At 47.8% G+C, this 20,434-nt stretch overlaps 1 protein-coding gene across 9 annotated transcripts in view; it reads right to left on the reverse strand.

Moving 5' to 3' along the window:
* The window catches only part of SLC38A6 (solute carrier family 38 member 6), a 100,690-nt gene that overhangs the window by 15,078 nt on the left and 65,178 nt on the right, over positions 1-20,434 (reverse strand). For 8 of the 9 annotated variants that reach the window (XR_007243603.1, XR_007243605.1, XR_007243604.1 and 5 more), the window contains 3 exons: positions 20,260-20,384; positions 18,255-18,399; positions 18,049-18,143 (listed from right to left, as the gene is read on the reverse strand). Coding sequence is in view for 3 of the 9 variants with exons in the window: in XM_048485831.1 (XP_048341788.1) it covers positions 18,049-18,143; positions 18,255-18,399; positions 20,260-20,384 (365 nt within the window). In the remaining 6 variants the exon portion in view is untranslated. Of the gene's footprint in view, positions 1-15,902; positions 16,522-18,048; positions 18,144-18,254; positions 18,400-20,259; positions 20,385-20,434 lie in introns of those variants that run through there. The other variant, XM_048485832.1, reaches the window with a different exon arrangement.

Consider the following 20,434-nt stretch of genomic DNA (forward strand, 5'->3'; position numbering starts at 1 on the left):
TGGCACTTTGGGATATGATAAGGAAGTACAAAGGATTCTCAAGATGACAATGTTGGGGGGAAAAACTTGGCGGCTTTTCGTTGGGAATCATGAGAGGGCTTTTCTAAGCAAGATAGAACTCCATGCATGTGACAATAGCAGCAAGGACATTATCTACACAAGAATGGAGAGGTAGCAATAACTGGATTCTGACAGTTACAGAATATTCAGAAATGGCGAAGCTGAGGTCGCTATTAAGAGACAATAGTTTTGGACCATTTTTCAGAAAACTGGCAACTTTTTGTAGAATAACCTTTGGAAACCTATTCAAATAGAGAAGCAGGGGCAGGATTTGAAATCGAAAGAAAAACGTTTCAAACACTTGAATGCATTTGAGAAATGACTATGGAATGGATGTTTTAATTATAGGCAAGAACCTAACTTTTAATCAAAGCAGAGATAGCTAGAAGTCAATTTAAGTCAATGAGCGGCAGATTTCTCCAGATCCCATACCAACAAAGAACGTGTCCCTGCTCACAAAAAGCCATCGAAACAATCGCGCACATCCTCCTAGATTGCGAACTATATACTTCATCTAGAAGACAATATATAGACCCATACACTGAAAACTGTGCCAACTCACCAGACAAGGTTAAATCCTTCTTTCTGCTTTGTGATCAGTCTCCTCAGAGATCCCTAGACGTTGCCAAATTCCTGGCGCTGGCACAGCAGATTCGTCACAGATTTTAGTTTATTTATTTATTTATTGTTTTAACTGCTGGAAATGACCGAACCTACTTATTTTAACTTGATTCTCCTCAACCTCCCTGTTGTATTTTAAACTTATGCCAATAAAAAGGTTGATGATGATGATGATGAAATGTAGCATGTTTTGGGTTTTTTTCTTTTTTGTGTTTGTATATTTGTGCTTGTATACATTGTTATGTGAAAGAAAATTTTAAAAAACTACATAAAAACACATCTACAGTGTTTCTTATCAAGTCAGGCACAAAAAAGCTCCAATAATGTACCTCAGATGTTCTATTACATCTTTTTTTTCAAAATCAATTTCATTTTACATCTGAGGCTGACTCCACGGAACTTGAAGCACCCCCAGACAGCCCTCCCTTCCATTATTATCCTCGCAACTACCCCAGGAGGTAGGTTCAGCTATGAGAAAGCGATTCACCAAATGACACCCAACGAGGTTAATTACGGAGTGCAAATCCTCAACCATAAGGAGTCTAAAAACGGTTTACAAACTTTTTCCCTTCCTCTCCTCACAACAGACACCTTGTGAAGTAGGCAGGGCTGAGAGAGTTCTGAGGGAACTGGAACTACTAGGCCAAGGTCACCCAGCAGGAATGTCGGAGTGCGGAAACACACCTGGTTCACCAGGTAAGCCTCTGCCACCCAGGTGGAGGAGTGGGGGAGTCAAACCTGGTTCTCCAGATTAGAGCTCACCTGCTCTTAACCACTACACCGTGCTTGCTTTCAAGGGAATTCCATACGCAAAGGGAGGGAATTCCATATGTAAGATGCTCGTCTTCTTTGGCCCTGCAGATTGTCCTATGTACGTTGCTAATGCTACCTTAAAATAATTGGGTGGATGGATAGAAGGAATGGAGAGAGAGAGAGAGAGAGAGAGAGAGAGAGAGAGAGAGAGAGAGAGAATGAATCAGGATTTACATCCAGGTTGCAAGTACATAAGAACATAAGAACATAAGAACAAGCCAGCTGGATCAGACCAGAGTCCATCTAGTCCAGCTCTCTGCTACTCGCACTGGCCCACCAGGTGCCTTTGGGAGCTCACCTGCAGGATGTGAAAGCAATGGCCTTCTGCTGCTGCTGCTCCCAAGCACCTGGACTGTTAAGGCATTTGCAATCTCAGATCAAAGAGGATCAAGATTGGTTGTTTAAAATGCACCATCACAAAAGTAAAGCACTAAGATTGCTTCAGATGTCTCTATCCGGAGCTACTTTCTGCTCAAGCAGCAGCTGAGCTCCCTTGAACAGGGCAAGGAAGCAGCTGCCAGAACAAACAAGTTAACACCTGCTTTTGACAGACAGCCCCAACTGCGGAGGAGAACCCAGTGGCACGGCCCCTCTGAGCAACTTCAGCTCTGAGAGCGGGGGACACGTTGGCAGGAAGTCCAAGAAGCCTCTCTGGTCTTTCTAGGCCAAATGCGTAGAACACTGGTGGAAAGGAGGCCGCTTTCTTCAGCAAAGGCCCCAAACAAGTAGATCTTGGAAGTCTTCCAGGAAGTCCTGGACTTCCAGGAAGTCCTGGAAAACAAGTAAGGTTACCAACGTCAAAGTGAGGCCGAGGGTTCTCTTGGAATTACGACCAATCTCCAAACTAAAGAGATCAGTGTATTGTTGAAGGCTTTCACAGCCAGATTCAACTGGTTGTGGTGGGTTTTCCAGGCTGTGTGGCCGTGGTCTGGTGGATCTTGTTCCTAACGTTTCGCCTGCATCTGTGGCTGGCATCTTCAGAGGTGTATCACAGGGGGAAGTCTGTTACTCCAGTTTCTCTGGAGGAAATGACAGCTTTAGAGGGTGCGCTCAATGCCAACACGCCCCTGCTGAGTTCCCTCCCTTTCCTAAATTCTGCCATTCCCAGGAATAGTTCCAAATCTCCAGGAATTTCATTCCTAAGAGCAGGCTCCTCAACCACTAGCAGCCACGACGGATACGAATGGCCACTTCCAGTGGTGGGATCCAAAATTTTTAGTAACAGGTTCCCATGGTGGTGGGATTCAAACTGTGGCGTAGCGCCAATGGAGCTGGGCGGGGCACAACGGGGGCATGGCTGGGCATTCCAGGGGCGGGGCATTCCTGGGCGGGGCTGTGGCAAGGACGCAGACACTGTGCCGGTCCTTGGGTGGGAAACGAATGCACGCAGGCGCATGCTGCCACGCACGTCGGTGCACCTCCTGCTAGACTGCTTCAAGTTCTGTGCGCTACTGCTGAGGAGCGGAGGAGGGGCGTAACTAAGGCAAAAATCACGTGGCAAAATCACCCATTAGTAACCCCCTCTCGGCACACACAAATAATTAGTAACCTACTGTCAGGAACCTGTGAGAACCTGCTGGATTCCACCTCTGGCCACTTCTTAATCAACCACAGAAAATCTCTGACCACCAGTGAAGAAGTAGAAGAAATCCTGACCCATCTTTCTCTTTGTGAGATCCAGCAATATCAGGTCGGTCCGAACTGAAAGCTTTAATGGCATTCAGCGAACAACAATCATACATACTTTTTTAAAAAAAAATACAAATGTATAAAAGAGCATATAATAAAATAGGGATCTGTGTTAGAAAAATCCTCTAAAATGATAAGATTAAAAAGCAGAATAAAATGTTTCGAAGGTTACATTGAGAACGCCTTGCGATTACAATACAGAGGGACCTGGCAGTCAACTCTACAGCTTCTCTTGAGCCATTGTGGTCCAGAAGGAAGAGGGTGTTTTGTTGGTCTGTGAGGATGCTGTTGCCAGTCAACAGAGGTGCCAGGAACTTCCCCCCCACCTGCATCATATAAAGGACAATGGTGCATGATATGATGAACTGACTCCTCACGATTCACGTTACAAATGCGAAGCCTTTCATGGCGTGGTATTTTCGTCCCCCTATCACAAGGTTGGGCAACCTATGGCACCCCAGATGTTCATGGACTCCAGACAACAGAGGTCAGTTCTCCTGGAGAAAATGGCCGCTTGGGACGGTGGGCTCCGTGGTATTATACCCTGCTGAGGCCACTATCCTCTTCAAACTCAACCCTTCCCAGGGCAGCAACCAGCAGAAGATTCAAGAGATGGGGGCCCTTGTTGACAATGTAATGATGTAGCAGAAGAAGACGATGTTTGGATTTATACCTGCCTCCTTTCTCTCCTGCAAGGAGACTCAGCGGGGCTTACAAACTCCAGTCCCTTCCTCTTCCCACTACAGAGACCCTGTGAGGTAGGTGGGGCTGGGAGAGTTCTGAGAGAACCGTGACTGGCCCAAGGTCACCCAGCTCTTCATCTGGAGGAGCAGGGAAACAAATCCAAAGCATCAGATAAGACTCCGCCGCTCACGGGGAGGAGTGGGGAATCAAACCCGGTTCTCCAAGAGAAGTCTAGGGTATTGTGCTAGTTGACAGAGTCTGAACCACAAATACTTAATATTCAGAAGTTAATGGCTTTTCTATTTGGGTGCTGTGTGATTTCCGGGCTGTATGGTTTCCGAGTATGTTCGATAGCTACGCCAGATTTCCGTGGCATCTTCAGTGATCTCTGAAGTTTATGCCAGCCACAGATGCAGGCTTAAACGTCAGGGAGAGAATGCTGCTAGAACATCGCGGCCATACAGCCTGAATCTGGAAACTATCTCTAAATAATAGCACTTCTAACAAGCGATTCGCGAGCCGTGAAAGAGCCCTTCGACAATCGAATGGGCACGGCTTGTCTGGATATAACCGGGAGGCCCTTAATGTGACCTTAATGTGACATCAGAGTCAAATGACAGGAAATGCGGGCACCGGAGTAATGATTTCTCTGGTGTCAAGGCCAGGACTGAGGGGCAAAGGACCAAGAAAAAGGGGGGCAAGATACACAGGCTGAGTTGTGGAACCAGCCAAGGGTCAAAGTCAGAGGTGGGATCCAGCAGGTTCTCAAAGGTTCCCGAGAGTAGGTTACTAATTATTTGTGTGTGCTGAGAGGGGGTTGCTAATTGGTGATTTTGCCACGTGATTTTTGCCTTAGTTACGCCCCTCCTCTCAGCAGTAGCGCGCAGAACTTGAAGCAGTCTAGCAGCAGGTGCACCGGTGTGCGTGGCAGCCTGCGCCTGCGTGCAGTCGTCTCCCGCCCAAGGACTGGCACAGCGGCTGCATCCTTGCCACAGCCCCGCCCAGGAATGCCACGCCCCCAGAATGCCCAGCCACGTCCCCGTTGTGCCCCACCCAGCCTCATTGGTGCTACGCCACAGTTTGAATCCCACCACCATGGGAACCTGTTACTAAAATTTTTGGATCCCACCGCTGGTCAAAGTCGTGAAGATGTCTTCTCCACCGCTGAGTAACATCATTGCTGGGGCTCCAGCTATAGGCAACTAGTGGGAGAGGGAGGGGAAACCATGGTGCCACAACAGTGCTACGTCATTGCTGGCACAAATCTCAAAGTGACGTCACCTCATCGACATGATGCACAAGAACCCCTCCCCCCCAAAAAAACTCGAAAGCATCAAACCAATGCAATGATGCCCCTTTTAGGTTTGTGTTGACATGCGAATCTCCCCCAAGGTCTCCTGGGAAGAGTAGTTCCCAGCAGGCCATTTTTCAGCCTGAAGGGAACAGGCCACTTCTCCAGCCTGCACTGTTTCAATAAGGTAAGTGTAGGGTGGGGGGGCAGGGCACTGCGGAGGGGGGGGGGGCGGAAAACACAGAGTGAGCACCAGGCACATTATGGCCCAGCTACACCTCTGGTCAGTTGTGACTTGACAGCGAAACAAACAAGCAAACAAAAAAAACCCTTGGATAAAAGAGACAGGCTGGACATCATCAAGAGAGGACATTTTGGAGGCCATTATAGAATCACATAGAGTTGGAAGAGACCCCAAGGGCCATCCAGTCCAGCCCCCTGCTGTGCAGGAACACACAATTAATTAATAGAGTTGTCGGACGTCTGCAGCTATAACGTATTTTAATGTTTTATTGGTATATTATTATGATATTTTGTATTGTCTGACATATTTGTTTCTTTATATTTTACAGCCAATCACCTAGAAATTCCTTCGGGTTGGGTGGTCTATTACAGTGATGGTATTTAACCTTTCGAGTCCGAAAAGCCCTTGAAATTTAATTGCAACCCAAAACCCACTTATTTAGTGCAAAGTGCCAACACGACAATTTAACCTGAAAACTGAGGTTTTAGTTTAGAAAAAACGGTTGGCTCCGAGGCATGCGTTACTCAGCTTGGTGGTAGTTGGTGGCTTTGCTTTGAAGCAACTATGCAACTCTTCCAACGGGTGAATCACGACCCTAGGAGGGTTTACTCAGAAGCAAGTCCCATTGCCAGCAACCGAAGTAGCCACTCCCTAGGTAAAGGATCGCGACTCCTTAAGTTCTCTGCGATGAAAATCACCGGGGTTTTAACAGCTAACAACATGGTTACCTAGCACCTCGCTTCCCCCAAAATTAGGTCTTTAGGTTTAATGCGTTAATAATGCGAAGTCCAGCTGCCCATTTGGCCAGCTCTAGATGTGGTGGGGGGGTGACTCTGGCGGGCCCACAGAGAGGGCTCTGAGTGCCACCTCTGGCACCCGTGCCATAGGTTCGCCACCACTGGTCTATCAAGACCAATAAATAGTAATAATAGTAATAGTAATAACAATAATAACAATAATAATAATAATGGCACTTAAGACACATAAAGAACAGGAAAGTTTCCCTCCAGGCTGTTGGCAACTCTTGGGGTGCTCAAAGGATTAATACTGATCATGATGATGGGCGAGCAAACATGGATCTCGAACCCTTTTCCCACTGTCCTGCGCATAACAGTGCTCTTCTCAGCTTAGTGCGCAGCTCTCCCCATCCCTCGCAAACCCCACACCCTCACAAAGCAGCCGCCCACCTTCCCAGATGCGCTCCCTTGAGCTACGGCTCAGATCTGCCGCCTGACATTTGCTCCAATTTTCCGTCCTGTTTTCCAGAAAAGTAGTTCCACAAACCCCAGCCGGTCCGCCTGCGGGCAAGCAGCTCCCTGTTTGGTTCCTCAGAAATCTCATGCCTCAAGATTACCTCATGCCAAAAAAACTGAAACGCGGAAATGATGGCTTAAGGTATCAGCCCGGCCGGCCCTGGCGGTTCTCAACAATGCGAAGCTTTCCCCCAGTGAATCTGCCCTACGACCTTTCCTGGGCTGATAATAATAATAAAAAAGTGACATCATGTTCAAACGAGGTTTAAATTCAAACCAGGTGCTGAGAGCGGTCTGGGTCACAGCGAAGGAGCCGCTAGAAATATTGTGGGTTACGCTAAAGCCAGAAGGCTGAGCTGCAAACAATATTCAATATTCAGAAGATAGCACACCTCCGGTAACACCTCAGAAAGGTAACACCACGATCTGAGAGTCATTAGGGCTTCAAAGAAGCGATGATTTGGTGCTCTTAATTCTCGCGGGCCATCTGTTGCAGGTGCCCAGTTACGGGCAATCGCGTGATGTCCGCCATACCACCTTTCTGGGCGCCCATCAGAAAAGGGGCTGGACAAGAAGGGTCTTTTGCCTAAGAGGACTTCGAATTGGCTCTGTAGATTGATAAAAAGCCGCTGTGCCGGTAGGTGCCACCAGAGCACTGAGATCTTCACTGACTTATTGTGTAGGTTTAACAGTCCTCCTGTTAGAAAGAGATTCTGTCTGAAATATTGAAGAGTTGCTACTGGAATTATGCACAACCTCACTCTCTGACGTTCTGCGGCTGGCTCCGCCTCCTACGGAAGCCATCTTGTAGCTGCACCCACCACCCTATGTCAAAGTTCCCATGGAGCCCTCAGGCTTGACAAAACTAAGCCCATTGATCCTATCACACAAGGCAGTAGAACCTCTTTAACAGCTAGTTCAGGAGTTAGAAACCTGTTCCAACCCTATCCTGTTTAAAATGGAGATCCTTACTAGACAGAAAGTCTATTCGCTTTGCAAAGATAAAGAGGCTCCTTGTGTAACTTGGTTTACTAGCAGCACCCAAAACAGATCGTGGTTTGCTGCATGTCTGTGCCCTTGAACACTCTGCTGCTCTGAAGGATAAAAATCCCAACAGTTCCATGGATTTGGTTTTGGACTGATACAGATTTCTAATCTAGACTAGCCGACTAGGATGGATAGAGATACAAGAGGCAAGTCTTGCCTTCAGGGTGCCAAGGTGGAGATAAAGTGTGAAGAGGTGTCAGCCAGAAGGAAGATTCCCTGAGGGTAGCAATCTATTCAACATAGGAACATCACAGGCTAGGGTTACCCAGCAGGCTCCATGTGGAGGAACAGGGAACTGAACTCGGGTCTCCAGATTAGAGTTCACTGCTTTTCTCCATTACACTGTGCTGGCTCTCTGAAAGAGCTTGAGGCCACTAACCTGGATAGCTTTAAAAGGGGCTTGGCCAGATTTATGAAGTCAATCTATGGCTCCCAATCTTGATCCTCCTTGATCTGAGATTGCAAATGCCTTGAACAGACCAGGGTGCTCAGGAGCAGCAGCAGAAGCAGCAGAAATATTGCTTTCACATCCTCCTACGCGAAGCCCCAAAGGGCACCTGGTGGGCCACTGCGCAGTAGCTTAGGAGCGTTGACCAGATGGGACCACTAGTTAGACCATTGCTGAAACACTTCTTCGCTTAACGTGTGATTGAGGTGTTTGGAATATGCTGCCACAGGGGAGGTGGTGATGGCCACTAACCCGATAGCTTTAAAAGGCCCGGACAGTTTACTATAAGGGAGAAGTCGATCTATGGTTACCAATCTCGATCCTCTTTGATCCTGAGACCGTAAATGTTTTAACAGTTCAGGGTGCTCGGGAGCAACAGCAACAGAAGGCCATTGCTTTCACATTCTGCACGTGAGCTCCCAAAGGCACCTGGTGGGCCACTGAGAGTAGCAGAGAGCTGGACGAGATGGACTCTGGTCTGATCCAGCTGGCTTGTTCTTATGTTCTTATGACTCTGGTCTGATCCAGCAGGCTCTTTCTTATGTCCTTAGGAGGCTGTGGCACCAATCAGATCCCAGGCTTCAAGACTCCTCTAGCATTTAGCTCTGCTTTGAGATTATGCAACGCGGAAGGGCCCTCGACACTCAAAGAAGCACAGATGTGAAAACTTCACAATGCGCTTCCACAGAGAAAGCACCAGTCTAAAGGGATCGAGAGAACCAGTAAGAACTGATTCGCAGCTGTCTTTGCTTTCCCTCAAAGTGCTTCTTTTCAGCCATCTGTGATCTATTTAGGATTTTTTTTTAACCTTATAGACCAAGACAGCTGAGCATGAGCAGCAGAACTAAGCCTGCGGATCTGGAGAATTAAGAGATCCTGGGAAAGGGAAGGCAACGACGGGGAACACTTGTGGCAGGCATGAAACGAGCCTTTAGATTCCCTTATTATAGATTTAGAAACCGGTTTGCACTAGTTTGTCCCTTTTTGGGTTAGCAAAGAACTGAATGAGGAGCCGCGTGGCATAGCAGTTAAGTGCTTGCACTGCCACTCACACAGTCAGGAGTTCAGGCCCCCTGTGGGTCAGATATCCTGGCAGCTGGCTCATGGTCAACTCAGCCATCCATCCATTCCTTGGTCGGTAAATGAGTACCTAGCGCATAGCTAGGGGATAAAGCAGTGGTGGCGAACCTATGGCAATCGGTGCCAGGAGAATTGGCACTCAGAGTTCTCTGTGGGCACACGCGAAACAGAGTGCTCCCCCCCCACAATAATATCTAGGCTGGCTCCGGGCCGTCGGGCTTGATTATTCTCAGACATTAACCTAAGACCAAGTTTTGGGGAAGCAGTGTAGGTGGCAACCCTGTTAAGCTGTTAAACCCCACTGATTTTCGGGCAAAGCAACAAAAGCGCAGTCCTTACCTAGGAGTAAAGCTTCTCGTTGCTGGCAATGGGAACTTTGCTACTGGAGTAAACCTCCTAGGGTCGCGGATTCACCCGTTGGAAGAGATAACGGTTACTTCAAAGCAAAATACCACCGACTACCGCCAGCTTTCTCACTGAGTAATACCGCGCCTGGAGCCAACCGCTTTTTTCTAAACCAAACTATTCAGGTTAGAATTGCTGTGTTGGCAATCTCTTGCAATAAGTAAGTGGAGTTTTAGGTTGCAGTTTTGGGCACTCCCGGTCTCAAAAAAGGTTACTTCATCACTGGGATAAAGGATAGCCGGGGAAAGCAAATGGCAAACTACCCACACAAGAGGCTTGCCTATGAGATCACTGCTCGCAGGGTCGGATACGACTGAAGGGGAAATTTTACCTTTAAAGAACTGAATCGAGGTCTTCTACACCAGGAAATAAGTCATGTGAGATGGTGACAGGCCCAGGGTCACAGGACGGGCCCCATAGTTGAGTGAGGGATTCGATCCCAGTTGGCCCAAGTCCCAAGTTGGACACTTTAACCACCACGCCCACCTCACCCCCCCCCCAGCCATAAGTGGGCTTGTAAAAGCGATCTGGGCGGTGAAAGCTTCTACTTGATTTTTTTGGCAGGGGAGAGTGGTGTATAAATGTTTTTTTAACAAAGGGTGAATGGCCCTCATAAAGTCGAAAAGCTGCTTACACTGAACTGGAAAGTCAATGCATATTATACAGATGTGGCAGCATGGTGGATTGATTATTAACGCTACCAAGCGCATCAACCGGCCATTATTATCAGTATTCCATCAAACATTAAAGTGCAAACAGTGAAATAAAGTGCAAAGACCAACTGTGCAAAGATCTCATACAACTCTATAGGATATAACACACAAAAGACAATTTTTGATAGTCTTCGAGAGAGAGATTTCGTCCCAGTATGTATATGGACTGATGATTTAAGAGGACAGTTTGAAGACGACACCAAAGAGCTGCTATTGTCTTTTATGTGTTCTATCATATAGAGTTGTATGAGATCACTGCACAGTTGGTTTTTGCACTTTATTTCACTGTTTGCACTTTAATGTTTGATGGAATGCTGATAATAAGCGGTTGATGCAGCGCGTTTGTTTTTGTAGTAATTGTGTACGTTGCATCAGTGGATTTCCCAAGTTAGTGTTTTCTTTTTCGAACTAAAAAGCATATTGTGGGATGGATACTTATGTTATGAATGCTCCCCCCCCCCCAAAAAAAGTAGGTAACAGAAGTTTTGGCAGAAAATTTCGGCAATGCAGGAGGGAAAAGTGACCAGCAATAATTTGGCAATCTCCTCGAAAGGTCGACCATTAACGCCAGCTCAGCTTCACCTGCCTCATAGGTGTCGCTACTTAAGATAAAATGGGATTGACCATGGCGCTGTAAGCCGGGTAACCACCCCGAGAGCCAAGCGTGCAGTGAAGTGGTTTGGCACCTGATCTGGAGAACTGGTTTGATTTCCCAGCTTCAACACTTGAGCTGTGGAAGCTTATCTGGGGAACCAGATTAGTTTGTGCACTCCAACACATGCCAGCTGGGTGATCTTGGGCTAGTCCAGTGATGGCCAGTGAACCTTGAGACTACATGGAGTGCCAGGGCGAGCGAGAGGAACTGCACCTGGAGACGCATACTGCAACACCACTGGAGCTGAGTCACACTGTCTTTAACGAGCTCTCTCAGCCTCATTCACCTCACAGGGTGTTTGTTATTGGGGGGGAGGAAGGGAAAGGAGATTGTAAGTCCCTTTGAATCTCCTTACAGGAGAGCAAGATGGGGTATAAATCCAAACTCTTCTTCTTCTTCTCTTGGCGGAATGGCAAGAGAAAAATATACTGCAAAGATAGCTAGAACAAAGATGAAGAGTCACTATAGGTCAGGACTACTAGCCATACAATGGCAGAAGAAGATCTACTTTCATAAATTCCAATTTTCACCTAAAAAAGAGATTCAAAAGTGAAAACTACAAACACATTCCTTCCTCTCCGCACAACAGACAATCAAGCAGAGGCAGAGTAAGGGCTGAAGAGTTTTCTAGAGAGAACTGCTTGACTGGCCCAAGGTCACCCAGTATGCGTCATGTGGAGGGAGCTGGAAAACAAAACCAGATAAGCAGTCTCTCCCACCATGGGCGGAGCAGACAGATTCTAATCCAGTTCTCAGATCAGAGTAGCATCGGCGCCTTTAACCACAGCTCCACGTTGGCGGTTATCAGGGTCGGAGAGAAGGTCCAAAGAGGCAGCCACGGACCTAGCGATCGCCACGGACCGAGCTCAACCAGTATGGTAGATCTTTGGCAGTTTCCCCACTACAGTTTACAGTGTTTTAGGCCACAGCATCTCGATCAAGGGCACTGCAAGCTGCGCAAGCATGCGTCGCCATAGAGGCACGCTGACAAACAGATTGCTACTTGGCGCTGTGGGAAGAAGTGGATGAGTTAGCCCAGAGGGGAGCCCCACATGCCCAGGGACAGCTTAGGGTTTCCTGCCTACCGGAGCTCCCAAGGTCGCTAATGCTTTGTAAGCTTGCAGCCAACGTTAAACCCTCCCGTCCATCTGAAATGATGAGGAGCTCCCGGCTCCCGACGTTCTTGACATTCCAGCATGGCTTAATTTCATAATTTAACATTTAAGCTCATATTTTTTTCTAGAGGAACTGACTCCCTTTGAGGATACGGTTTTGCAAGAGAGATGAAAGGCCGTCTCCGTTGAAAAGGCAAGCCGGAACAGCTTTGAGGAGGAAAAAATTAGCACTTTCCCAGTCCATGAATAATATTGTGCCTGCCCAAAAGTTTTCAAAGCAAAACTGATCTTGCCAGTCATAAGAACACACGAGGGCCAAATTCACAACATGCAACGACATTAACTGTTCTAAGAACCCAAAATATGAGCAGCGGTAAGAATTCTTGCCCGACAGCAGATGAATCTTGGTTCATTTTCTACCATAAGCCCCTTTTATGAAAAACATCCATCTATAACATGGATAAATGTAAATTCTGCCCAAATTTGATATACTTTCTTTTAAAAAATCTTTTTTTTTCCATGAGGAATTTGGCATGATTGGTACACTGCATAGTACCTCTTTGAGTAGACACTGGCTTTATGCTAAAGCCTTAGGAGTACAGTGTCTAGATCAGTGATGGCGAACCTTTTTGAGATCGAGTTCCCAAACTGCAACCCAAAACCCACTTATTTATTGCAAAGTGCCAACACAGCAATTTAACCTGAATAGTTTTAGTTTAGAAAAAACAGGTTGCCTCCTGGTGGCGAAAGCCACTCAGAGTAAGCTATGGAAGGAAGCTCAAAGTGGGCTTTCGCTCTGAAGCAACCGTGCATCTCCTCCAATGGGTGAATCACCAATCCTCCTAGAGGTTTACTCCGTAGCAAAGTCTCCACGTTGCCAGCAACCGAGCTTACTCTGTGCGCGACCGCGCTTTTGTTCTTTGCTTAGCGAAAATCAGTGGGGAATTTAAACAGCCAACAGGGTTACCTACACCGCTTCCCCCAAAACTTGGTCTTAGGTTTAATCCGCTAATAATGTCGAGGCCCAGCTGACCCAGGCCAGCCTAGATGTGCGTGTGTGTGTGTGGGGGGGGGCACTCTGTTTGCGTGTGCCCACAGAGAGGGCTCTGAGTGCCACCTCTGGCACCCGTGCCATAGGTTCGCCACCACTGGTCTAGATCAAGGGATGCAATAGAAACACTCTATTCTGCATTGGTTAGACCCACCTTGACTATTGTGTACAGTTCTGGGTACCACAATCCAAGAAAGATATGGACAAGCTTGAACGGGTCCAGAGGAGGGCAACCAAAATGGTAAAAGGCCTGGAATCCATACCCTGCAAGGAGAGACTTAGGGAGCTGGGGATGTTTAGTCTGGAGAAGCAAAGACATGATAGCCATGTTTAAATATTTGAAGGGATGCCATGTTGGCAAACGAGCATGCTTGTTTTCTGCTGCTCCAGAGACTAGGACCAGGAGTCATAGGTTCAAGGTGAAGGAAAAGAGATTCCACCTAAACATCAGGAAAAACTTCCTACCAGTAAGGGCTGTTCGACAGTGGAATTCACTGCCTCGGAGTGTGGTGGAGTCTCCTCTGGAGCTTTTTAAACAAAGGCTGGATGGTCATCTGTCAGGGGTGCTTTGATTGTGTGTTCCTGTATAGCAGGGGGTTGGACTTGATGGCCCTTGGGGTCTCTTCCAACTCTATCATTCTACGACTTGGGTGCCAATTTTATACAGTTCTTTAGTAAGTGTACCTTTCATATTGCATTCATGAATTTATACCATATGTAGTTGGTTAACTGAATGTTTTTTTCTCTTGTTTGTTTTTGTTTAAAGATATTTGATCTCAGGCATCTAAATATTTAATTTACAATATTGATAGCCAGGTAGCAAATACCCGGCATCATCACTTTTGATCCCTGTGGAAGGCCAGTGGACTGAAATGGGTCTGACTGTAAGTGATGTGTGATTTAGGATTTCTTTGTTGTTTTGGAATGGTGATTTTATGCACATAAGGCAGGCTATTACAGGCTTTCTATGATGTGATGTTTTTAATTTGTAATAAATGCCCTTGTATTTTTCTGCATAATCAGACCATATTGTCCACTAGTGAGTGGTGGCAACCAGAGGCGTAGCTAGGGAAAATGGAGCCCGGTGCAAAATCTGTTTTGCTCTCCCCCCCCATGTTCGTTTGTGTTTTTTTTTTTATTTTTTAGTGTTTTTTCAGTTTTCAGCCTGCAAGGGATGCAGTTTTTAGGCTAGCAGCATCAAAATTGCTGATGATACCAGCCAGGATTGGTGAAGTTTGGTTCAGGGGGCCCAAAGTTATGAACTCTTAAAGATGTAGCCCCCATCTCCTATTAGCTCCCATTGGAAACAATGGGGGATGGGGCACCCCCTTTTGGCGTCCATAACTTTGGACCCCCTAAACCAAACCTCACCTAACTTGGGTGGTATCATCAGGAGAGTCCCCCAAAAACTCCCTGAAATTTTGGTGCTGCTAGCCTAAAAGCCGCGCCCCCTGCAGGCCAAAAACTGAAAAACACTAAAAAATACAAAAAACAAACCTGAAAATTTTGCGCCCCCCCCGGCACGTGCTCGGTGCAACGTGCACCCCCATCCCCCTTGTAGCTACGCCTCTGGTGGCAGCTCTCCCACATTTTCAGTAGAGGTCTTTTCCATCACTCGCTTCCTGGTATTCTTTTAACAGGAGGTGCCTGGGATTGAACCAGGGACCTTTGAAATGCAAAGCGGAGGTTTTTCCACTGAGCCACAGTCAGCCCTGAGTTGGAAGATTCCCAAGACGAAGGTTTCACAGCAGACCCCCTTCCAAGGAACAGCCTTGTATTTTATGCTGCCCCAATGACCTTATCTTCAAAGGCACCAAAGGGTAAATCCAGACATATTTTACAGTTCAGTTACAAAGCAAAAGGCACGCTGGTCGAGAGGTTAATCTTGTTGCCTTTTTTTTAAAAAAACTTGTATATTAAAACTGCAAATCGCCTTGGATGGCGAATCTTGAATCAATCTCAGACACCGGGGCCTGGTTTCCATTTGCAGATCCGGGCGTAAGGCGGGGAAAAGTTTCTGGAAAGTTTCTTTGAAACGGACAGTAGCAGGTGTAAAAAGATTTAGGGTGCTTTCCACTTGGTTGCTGGGAAAGAGTGGCATGCTTTGTTGGATCTCAGCTATAACCCGTGCAATATTCCGACACAAGAAACATGGCCGGTCGCTTCAGGAACAGTTCGTAAATATATCGTCGCTTGGTAAAAGCAAGTTCATCTTCTTCGTCCCAAGAAATCCTTTTTCAGATCTTGACAGTCAGGGCTGTTGGACAGTGGGATACGCTGCCTTGGAGTGTGGTGGAGTCTCCTTCTTTGGGGGGTTTTAAGCAGAGGCTGGATCAGAGGCGTAGCTGGACCAAACTGCGCCTGGCGTGCATTCCATGACCCCCACGCGGCGCCCCCCGCACCCCCCTTCCCACACTTCCCTTAGTTCCTTTCCTTTTTCTTGAACTTTTTCAGGCTGTAAAAGGCCTGTTCGCAGTAAAAACGATCTGATGGGAACTATACTTCCCAGGAGACCTTGTGAACCCCAAGGCCTCCTGGGAACTGTAGTTCCTCAGGCCGTTTTTACTGCTAACAGGCCTTTTGCAGCCTGAAAAAGTTCAAGAAAAAGGAAAGGAACTAAGGTAAGTGTGGGAAGAAGGGTGGGGGGGGCGCCATGGGGATGGGGGGGAGGGGAAAGGGGGAGGGGCCTGGGGGCGATTTTCTGTGCCCCGGGCATGCGCCCGGTGCACGGCACACACCCCGCCCCCTTGTAGCTCCGCGACTGGGCTGGATGGCTTTGCTTTGATTGTGTGTTCCTGATTAGCAGGGGTTGGACTGGATAGCCCTTCTGGTCTCTCCCAACTCTATAATTCCGGGTTCTCGGACAGAGGTCTTCCCTATCACCTTCTGGTTGATCTTTTAAGTGGAAATGCCGGGGATTGAACCCAGGACCTTCCACGTGCCAAGCGGATGCTCTGCCATTGAGCCTTTCTGAGTGCTGTGACTCCCATTCCACAGATTTAATTTCATGACAAGCCACTGGAGAGGGGGGAACAGAGACGCTGGTAGCCAGTGCCCCTCCAGCTATTTAGTGCCTATCTGGCACTGTTGAAGAACAAAGATTGCACTATGCTGAATGAAAACGCCAGACTTGCCAGTCCAGTCTTTACGGCTATGTGAAGGCTTCTCCTAACATTTGACCGAATAATTTATTTTGATGCGTTGTCGGAAATTTCCATTTGAGCCGCTGCTCCCCTGGTGTCGTTTGCAGTTCCGAGAGGAAAGAATGTTTTCACTGAAGAGCCCAGTTGTAAATTATCAGCGCTAAACTGAGGAAACCGACCACGAGGCCAAAAACGAGCAGCCCACAAGCCTGTAAAGGAAAAACAGATCCGATAAAGAAGCACCAAGGGGCAGAGAGTCGCTTTTGCTAACCGATCCAGCTATTGACAAAATGTTTTGGGTCTCACAGATCCATTCCACGTAACAGTGAAGAAGAAGAAGAAGAAGAAGAAGAAGAAGAAGAAGAAGGAGAAGGAGAAGAAGGAGAAGAAGGAGAAGAAGGAGAAGAAGGAGAAGAAGGAGAAGGAGAAGGAGAAGGAGAAGGAGAAGGAGAAGAAGGAGAAGAAAGAGAAGAAGGAGAAGAAGGAGAAGAGGAGGAGGAGGAGGAGAAGAAGGAGAAGAAGGAGGAGAAGAAGAAGAAGAAGGAGAAGAAGGAGAGGAGAAGGAGGAGGAGTTTGGATTTCTACCCCGCTTTTCTCTTCTATCAGGAGTCTCAAAGCAGCTTACAAACTCCTTCCCTTCCTCTCCCCACAACAGAAATCTGAGGGAGGGGGAGCTGAGAAAGTCCCGAGAGAACTGGCACTGGCCCAAGATCATCTAGCAGGCTTCATGTGGAGGAGCAGGGAAACAAACCCGGTTCAGCAGATTAGCATTCACCACTCATGTGGGGAATCAAACCCAGTCCTCCATATTAGAGTCGACCTGCTCTTAACCACTGTATCATGCTGGCTTTCCTCCTTCACAGAGAGCCTCCCCAGACACAAGAGACTTTTTGAGTCTTGTGGGGTCAGAGGGAGACTTTTTGTGATGGGAAAAGCACCACAGTTAGTGGAATGGAGTCATAGGATCCATCCTGTTTCACCTCTTAGGCAGGGGCAAACCTGAACAGTGGCGTTTGCAAGCTAACATCAAAATACAGGTTCTGTTTTTGAGATATGCAGATGTAAATGAGAGAAGGGCACCAATTCGCTTAATTGAGCCAGTGTGATGCAGTGGTTAAGAGCAGGTGGACTCTAATTGGGGAACTGGATTTGTTTCCCCGTTCCTTCTCAAGAAACCTTCCAAGTGACGTTGGGACGCATAAAACTCCTTTCCCTTCTTCTCCCCACAACAGATAATTTGTGAGGTAGGTGGGGAACAGCCATCACCATGGCTAGTGCCAGTAGTAGTCTAACCCTCCATGACTGTTGAAGAGGAAGAGGAGGAGGAGTTGGATTCATACCCCCTTCTCTCCCGTAAGGAGACTCAAAGGGACTTACAATCTCCATTCCCTTCCCCGCCCCCCCACAACAAACACCCTGTGAGGTAGGTGGGGCTGAGAGAGCTCAGAAGAACTGTGACTAGCCCAAGGTCACCCAGCTGGCAGGTATTGGAGTGCGCAAGCTAATCTGGTTCACCAGATAAGCCTCCACAGCTCAAGTGGCAGAGCAGGGAATCATACCCGGTTCTCCAGATTAGAGTGCACCTGCTCTTAACCACTACACCACGCTGGCTCTTTAAAGCTACCTATGCTCTGGACCTTGCATGTCTCCTTTAACAGCTCTTCATACCTTCTCAAACACTATATTTTACACCAGCACTCTAAAACACCACGAAAGCACGCCAACCGCCACCTTACCCCAAGTTTCTGCCGCGACAGGAAATCTTCCGTGCTGAGTTTAAGATAAAACAGCCCAGGATAGACAAAGAGCAGGCAAGTCGAAGTGGTTGAACCTTCAAAAAGATTGGACCGAAAACTATTTACTGCACACGCAGATGATAAAAACGACTGCTCTGGTATTATATTTTTAAAAGTGGAGGGGCGCACTAACCCCACAGTCTTACCGACGACTCCGAACAGCTGCTTGAGGTCAGGCACGTACATGGCAATCAGGACAATGGTGGCATTGAGGACCAAAGTGACGAAAATGTGGCGGATGATGGAGAAAGGAAGATGGGGGGAGAAGAGCATCATGACTGCCTTCCTCGCCTGTGACAGCCGAATGAGAGACAAAAAGAAAAGTGAGAAGAAGAAGAAGAAGAAGAAGAAGAAGAAGAAGAAGAAGAAGAAGAAGAAGAAGAAGAAGAAGAAGAAGAAGAAGAAGAAGAAGAAGAAGAAGGAGTTGGATTTATATCCCCCTTTCTCTCCTGAAGGAGACTCAAAGGGACTGACAAACTCCTTACCCTTCCGCCCCACAACAAATGCCCTGTGAGGTGGGTGGGGCTGAGAGAGCGCCGAAGAACTGTGACTAGCCCAAGGTCACCCAGCTGGTGTGTGTTGGGAGTGCACAGGCTAATCTGAATTCCCTTTGCGTAACTTGCACACATCCCTTTGAGCTCTCTTGCTACACACAGGAAATAACTCGCTATGATCTCGTGACAAGCAAAGGGTCAAAATGCACCAGTGATTCTTTAACGTGTTTACGGAACAGTCTTTCTTCCGGCCATCCCAGGACCCAACAGAAGTAAAAACGACACATGTCGAAGCTGCCCATCGATAACAAAACTAAAAATAACTTCTGCCCCAGCTGGCAGGGTGTCCCCCTTTTGCCCGACCTCAGCCTCTGCAAACATCTGAACTCGATGAAGAACCCTTCAGGCACCTGGGCTGGGGGCCTTTGTAAGGGCAGCAGAGTGGGATATACATTTTGTAAGTAAGTAAATAAGTAAAGGAGCAGCAGTGGCGTAGGAGGTTAAGAGCTCGTGCATCTAATCTGGAGGAACCAGGTTTGATTCTCCGCTCTGCCGCCTGAGCCGTGGAGGCTTATCTGGGGAATTCAGATTAGCCTGTGCACTCCCACACACACCAGCTGGGTGACCTTGGGCTAGTCACAGCTTCTCGGAGCTCTCTCAGCCCCACCTACCTCACAGGGTGTTTGTTGTGAGGGGGGGAGGGCAAGGAGATTGTCAGCCCCTTTGAGTCTCCTGCAGGAGAGAAAGGGGGGATATAAATCCAAACTCTTCTTCTTCTTCTAAATAAATAATATAAATATATTCATACTAGCAGCCAAGCCCATTTTATGGCTTAATAGAATGGGCTCTAGCGGGGGAGGGAGGCGTGGTGCCTTGCCTTGCCTGCCTTCTCCACCCCCTCCCCTATCACCTCTGCTGCCACTTCTCGAAACACCCCCCCCCCACCTCTCAGTTTGCTATGGCCAGTAAGTTACCCTCCTGCGTGCCCATTGGCTAGGGGTTCGTTGTCGCGACATTCCAACCCGTAGCAGATGATGTATAAGGATATAAATATATAAAGTACAGCAAGAGGGCTCGCTTATTCAGGCCCCTGGAGTCATTAAGATTTGGGGGATTTTGTACCCACAGCTCCCCTACCTGGGGGGGGGGGGGCACCCACCTAATGCAGGCAGGGCCAAGAGGAAAACTGGCCGAGACCAGCAGCCATTGGGTGGCTCGCATGATCCCCCTTTAAAAATAACTCAAAAGCAAGCTCGATGCGACACGAGACTGTTTTGAGCTTACAGGAAGCCATTCAGTCAAACCTGCTTTTCTGCTGAATCCTATTTACTCTTGGAATGCATCACGCCTGCTTGAAAACCAATTATGAAGGGCTGAGGGGGGGGGAATCAAACCAAATGGGTTTGGGGAGGACCCTGCGCTGCGAAGACCAAGCGACGCTGCGCGTCAGCTCAAATCTAGAATTCAATTTGAAAGAGAAGCCCAAATTAGCTTGGCGGTTTTAGACCGAGCTCCTCGGCTGCCGCGAGCGGAACCTGTGCAGGCCTCCACTCGGAGTATTGATGGATGGGACCGTCTAAGGGGAGACAGTGGGGCCTGCAAAGAATTAGCAGAGTTATTTCCCTGGGCCAGCGACCAAGCCTCAGGCGATACTTACAGGGAAATGGATTAGGGGCACCGTCAACAGCACGGCCAAGAGAATGCCTATTTTCACAGTGGTGATGAGGGTATCGTGGGGCAGGTATTTGCTGTAGCCTTGTAGCAACTCTGACTCCACATGGTCTGGAAGAGACAAAGGTGTGCTCAAAAGTTACTAGATGCATAGATCCACC

This window comes from Sphaerodactylus townsendi, linkage group LG02, assembly GCF_021028975.2.
Source record: "Sphaerodactylus townsendi isolate TG3544 linkage group LG02, MPM_Stown_v2.3, whole genome shotgun sequence".
Lineage (NCBI taxonomy): Eukaryota > Metazoa > Chordata > Lepidosauria > Squamata > Sphaerodactylidae > Sphaerodactylus > Sphaerodactylus townsendi.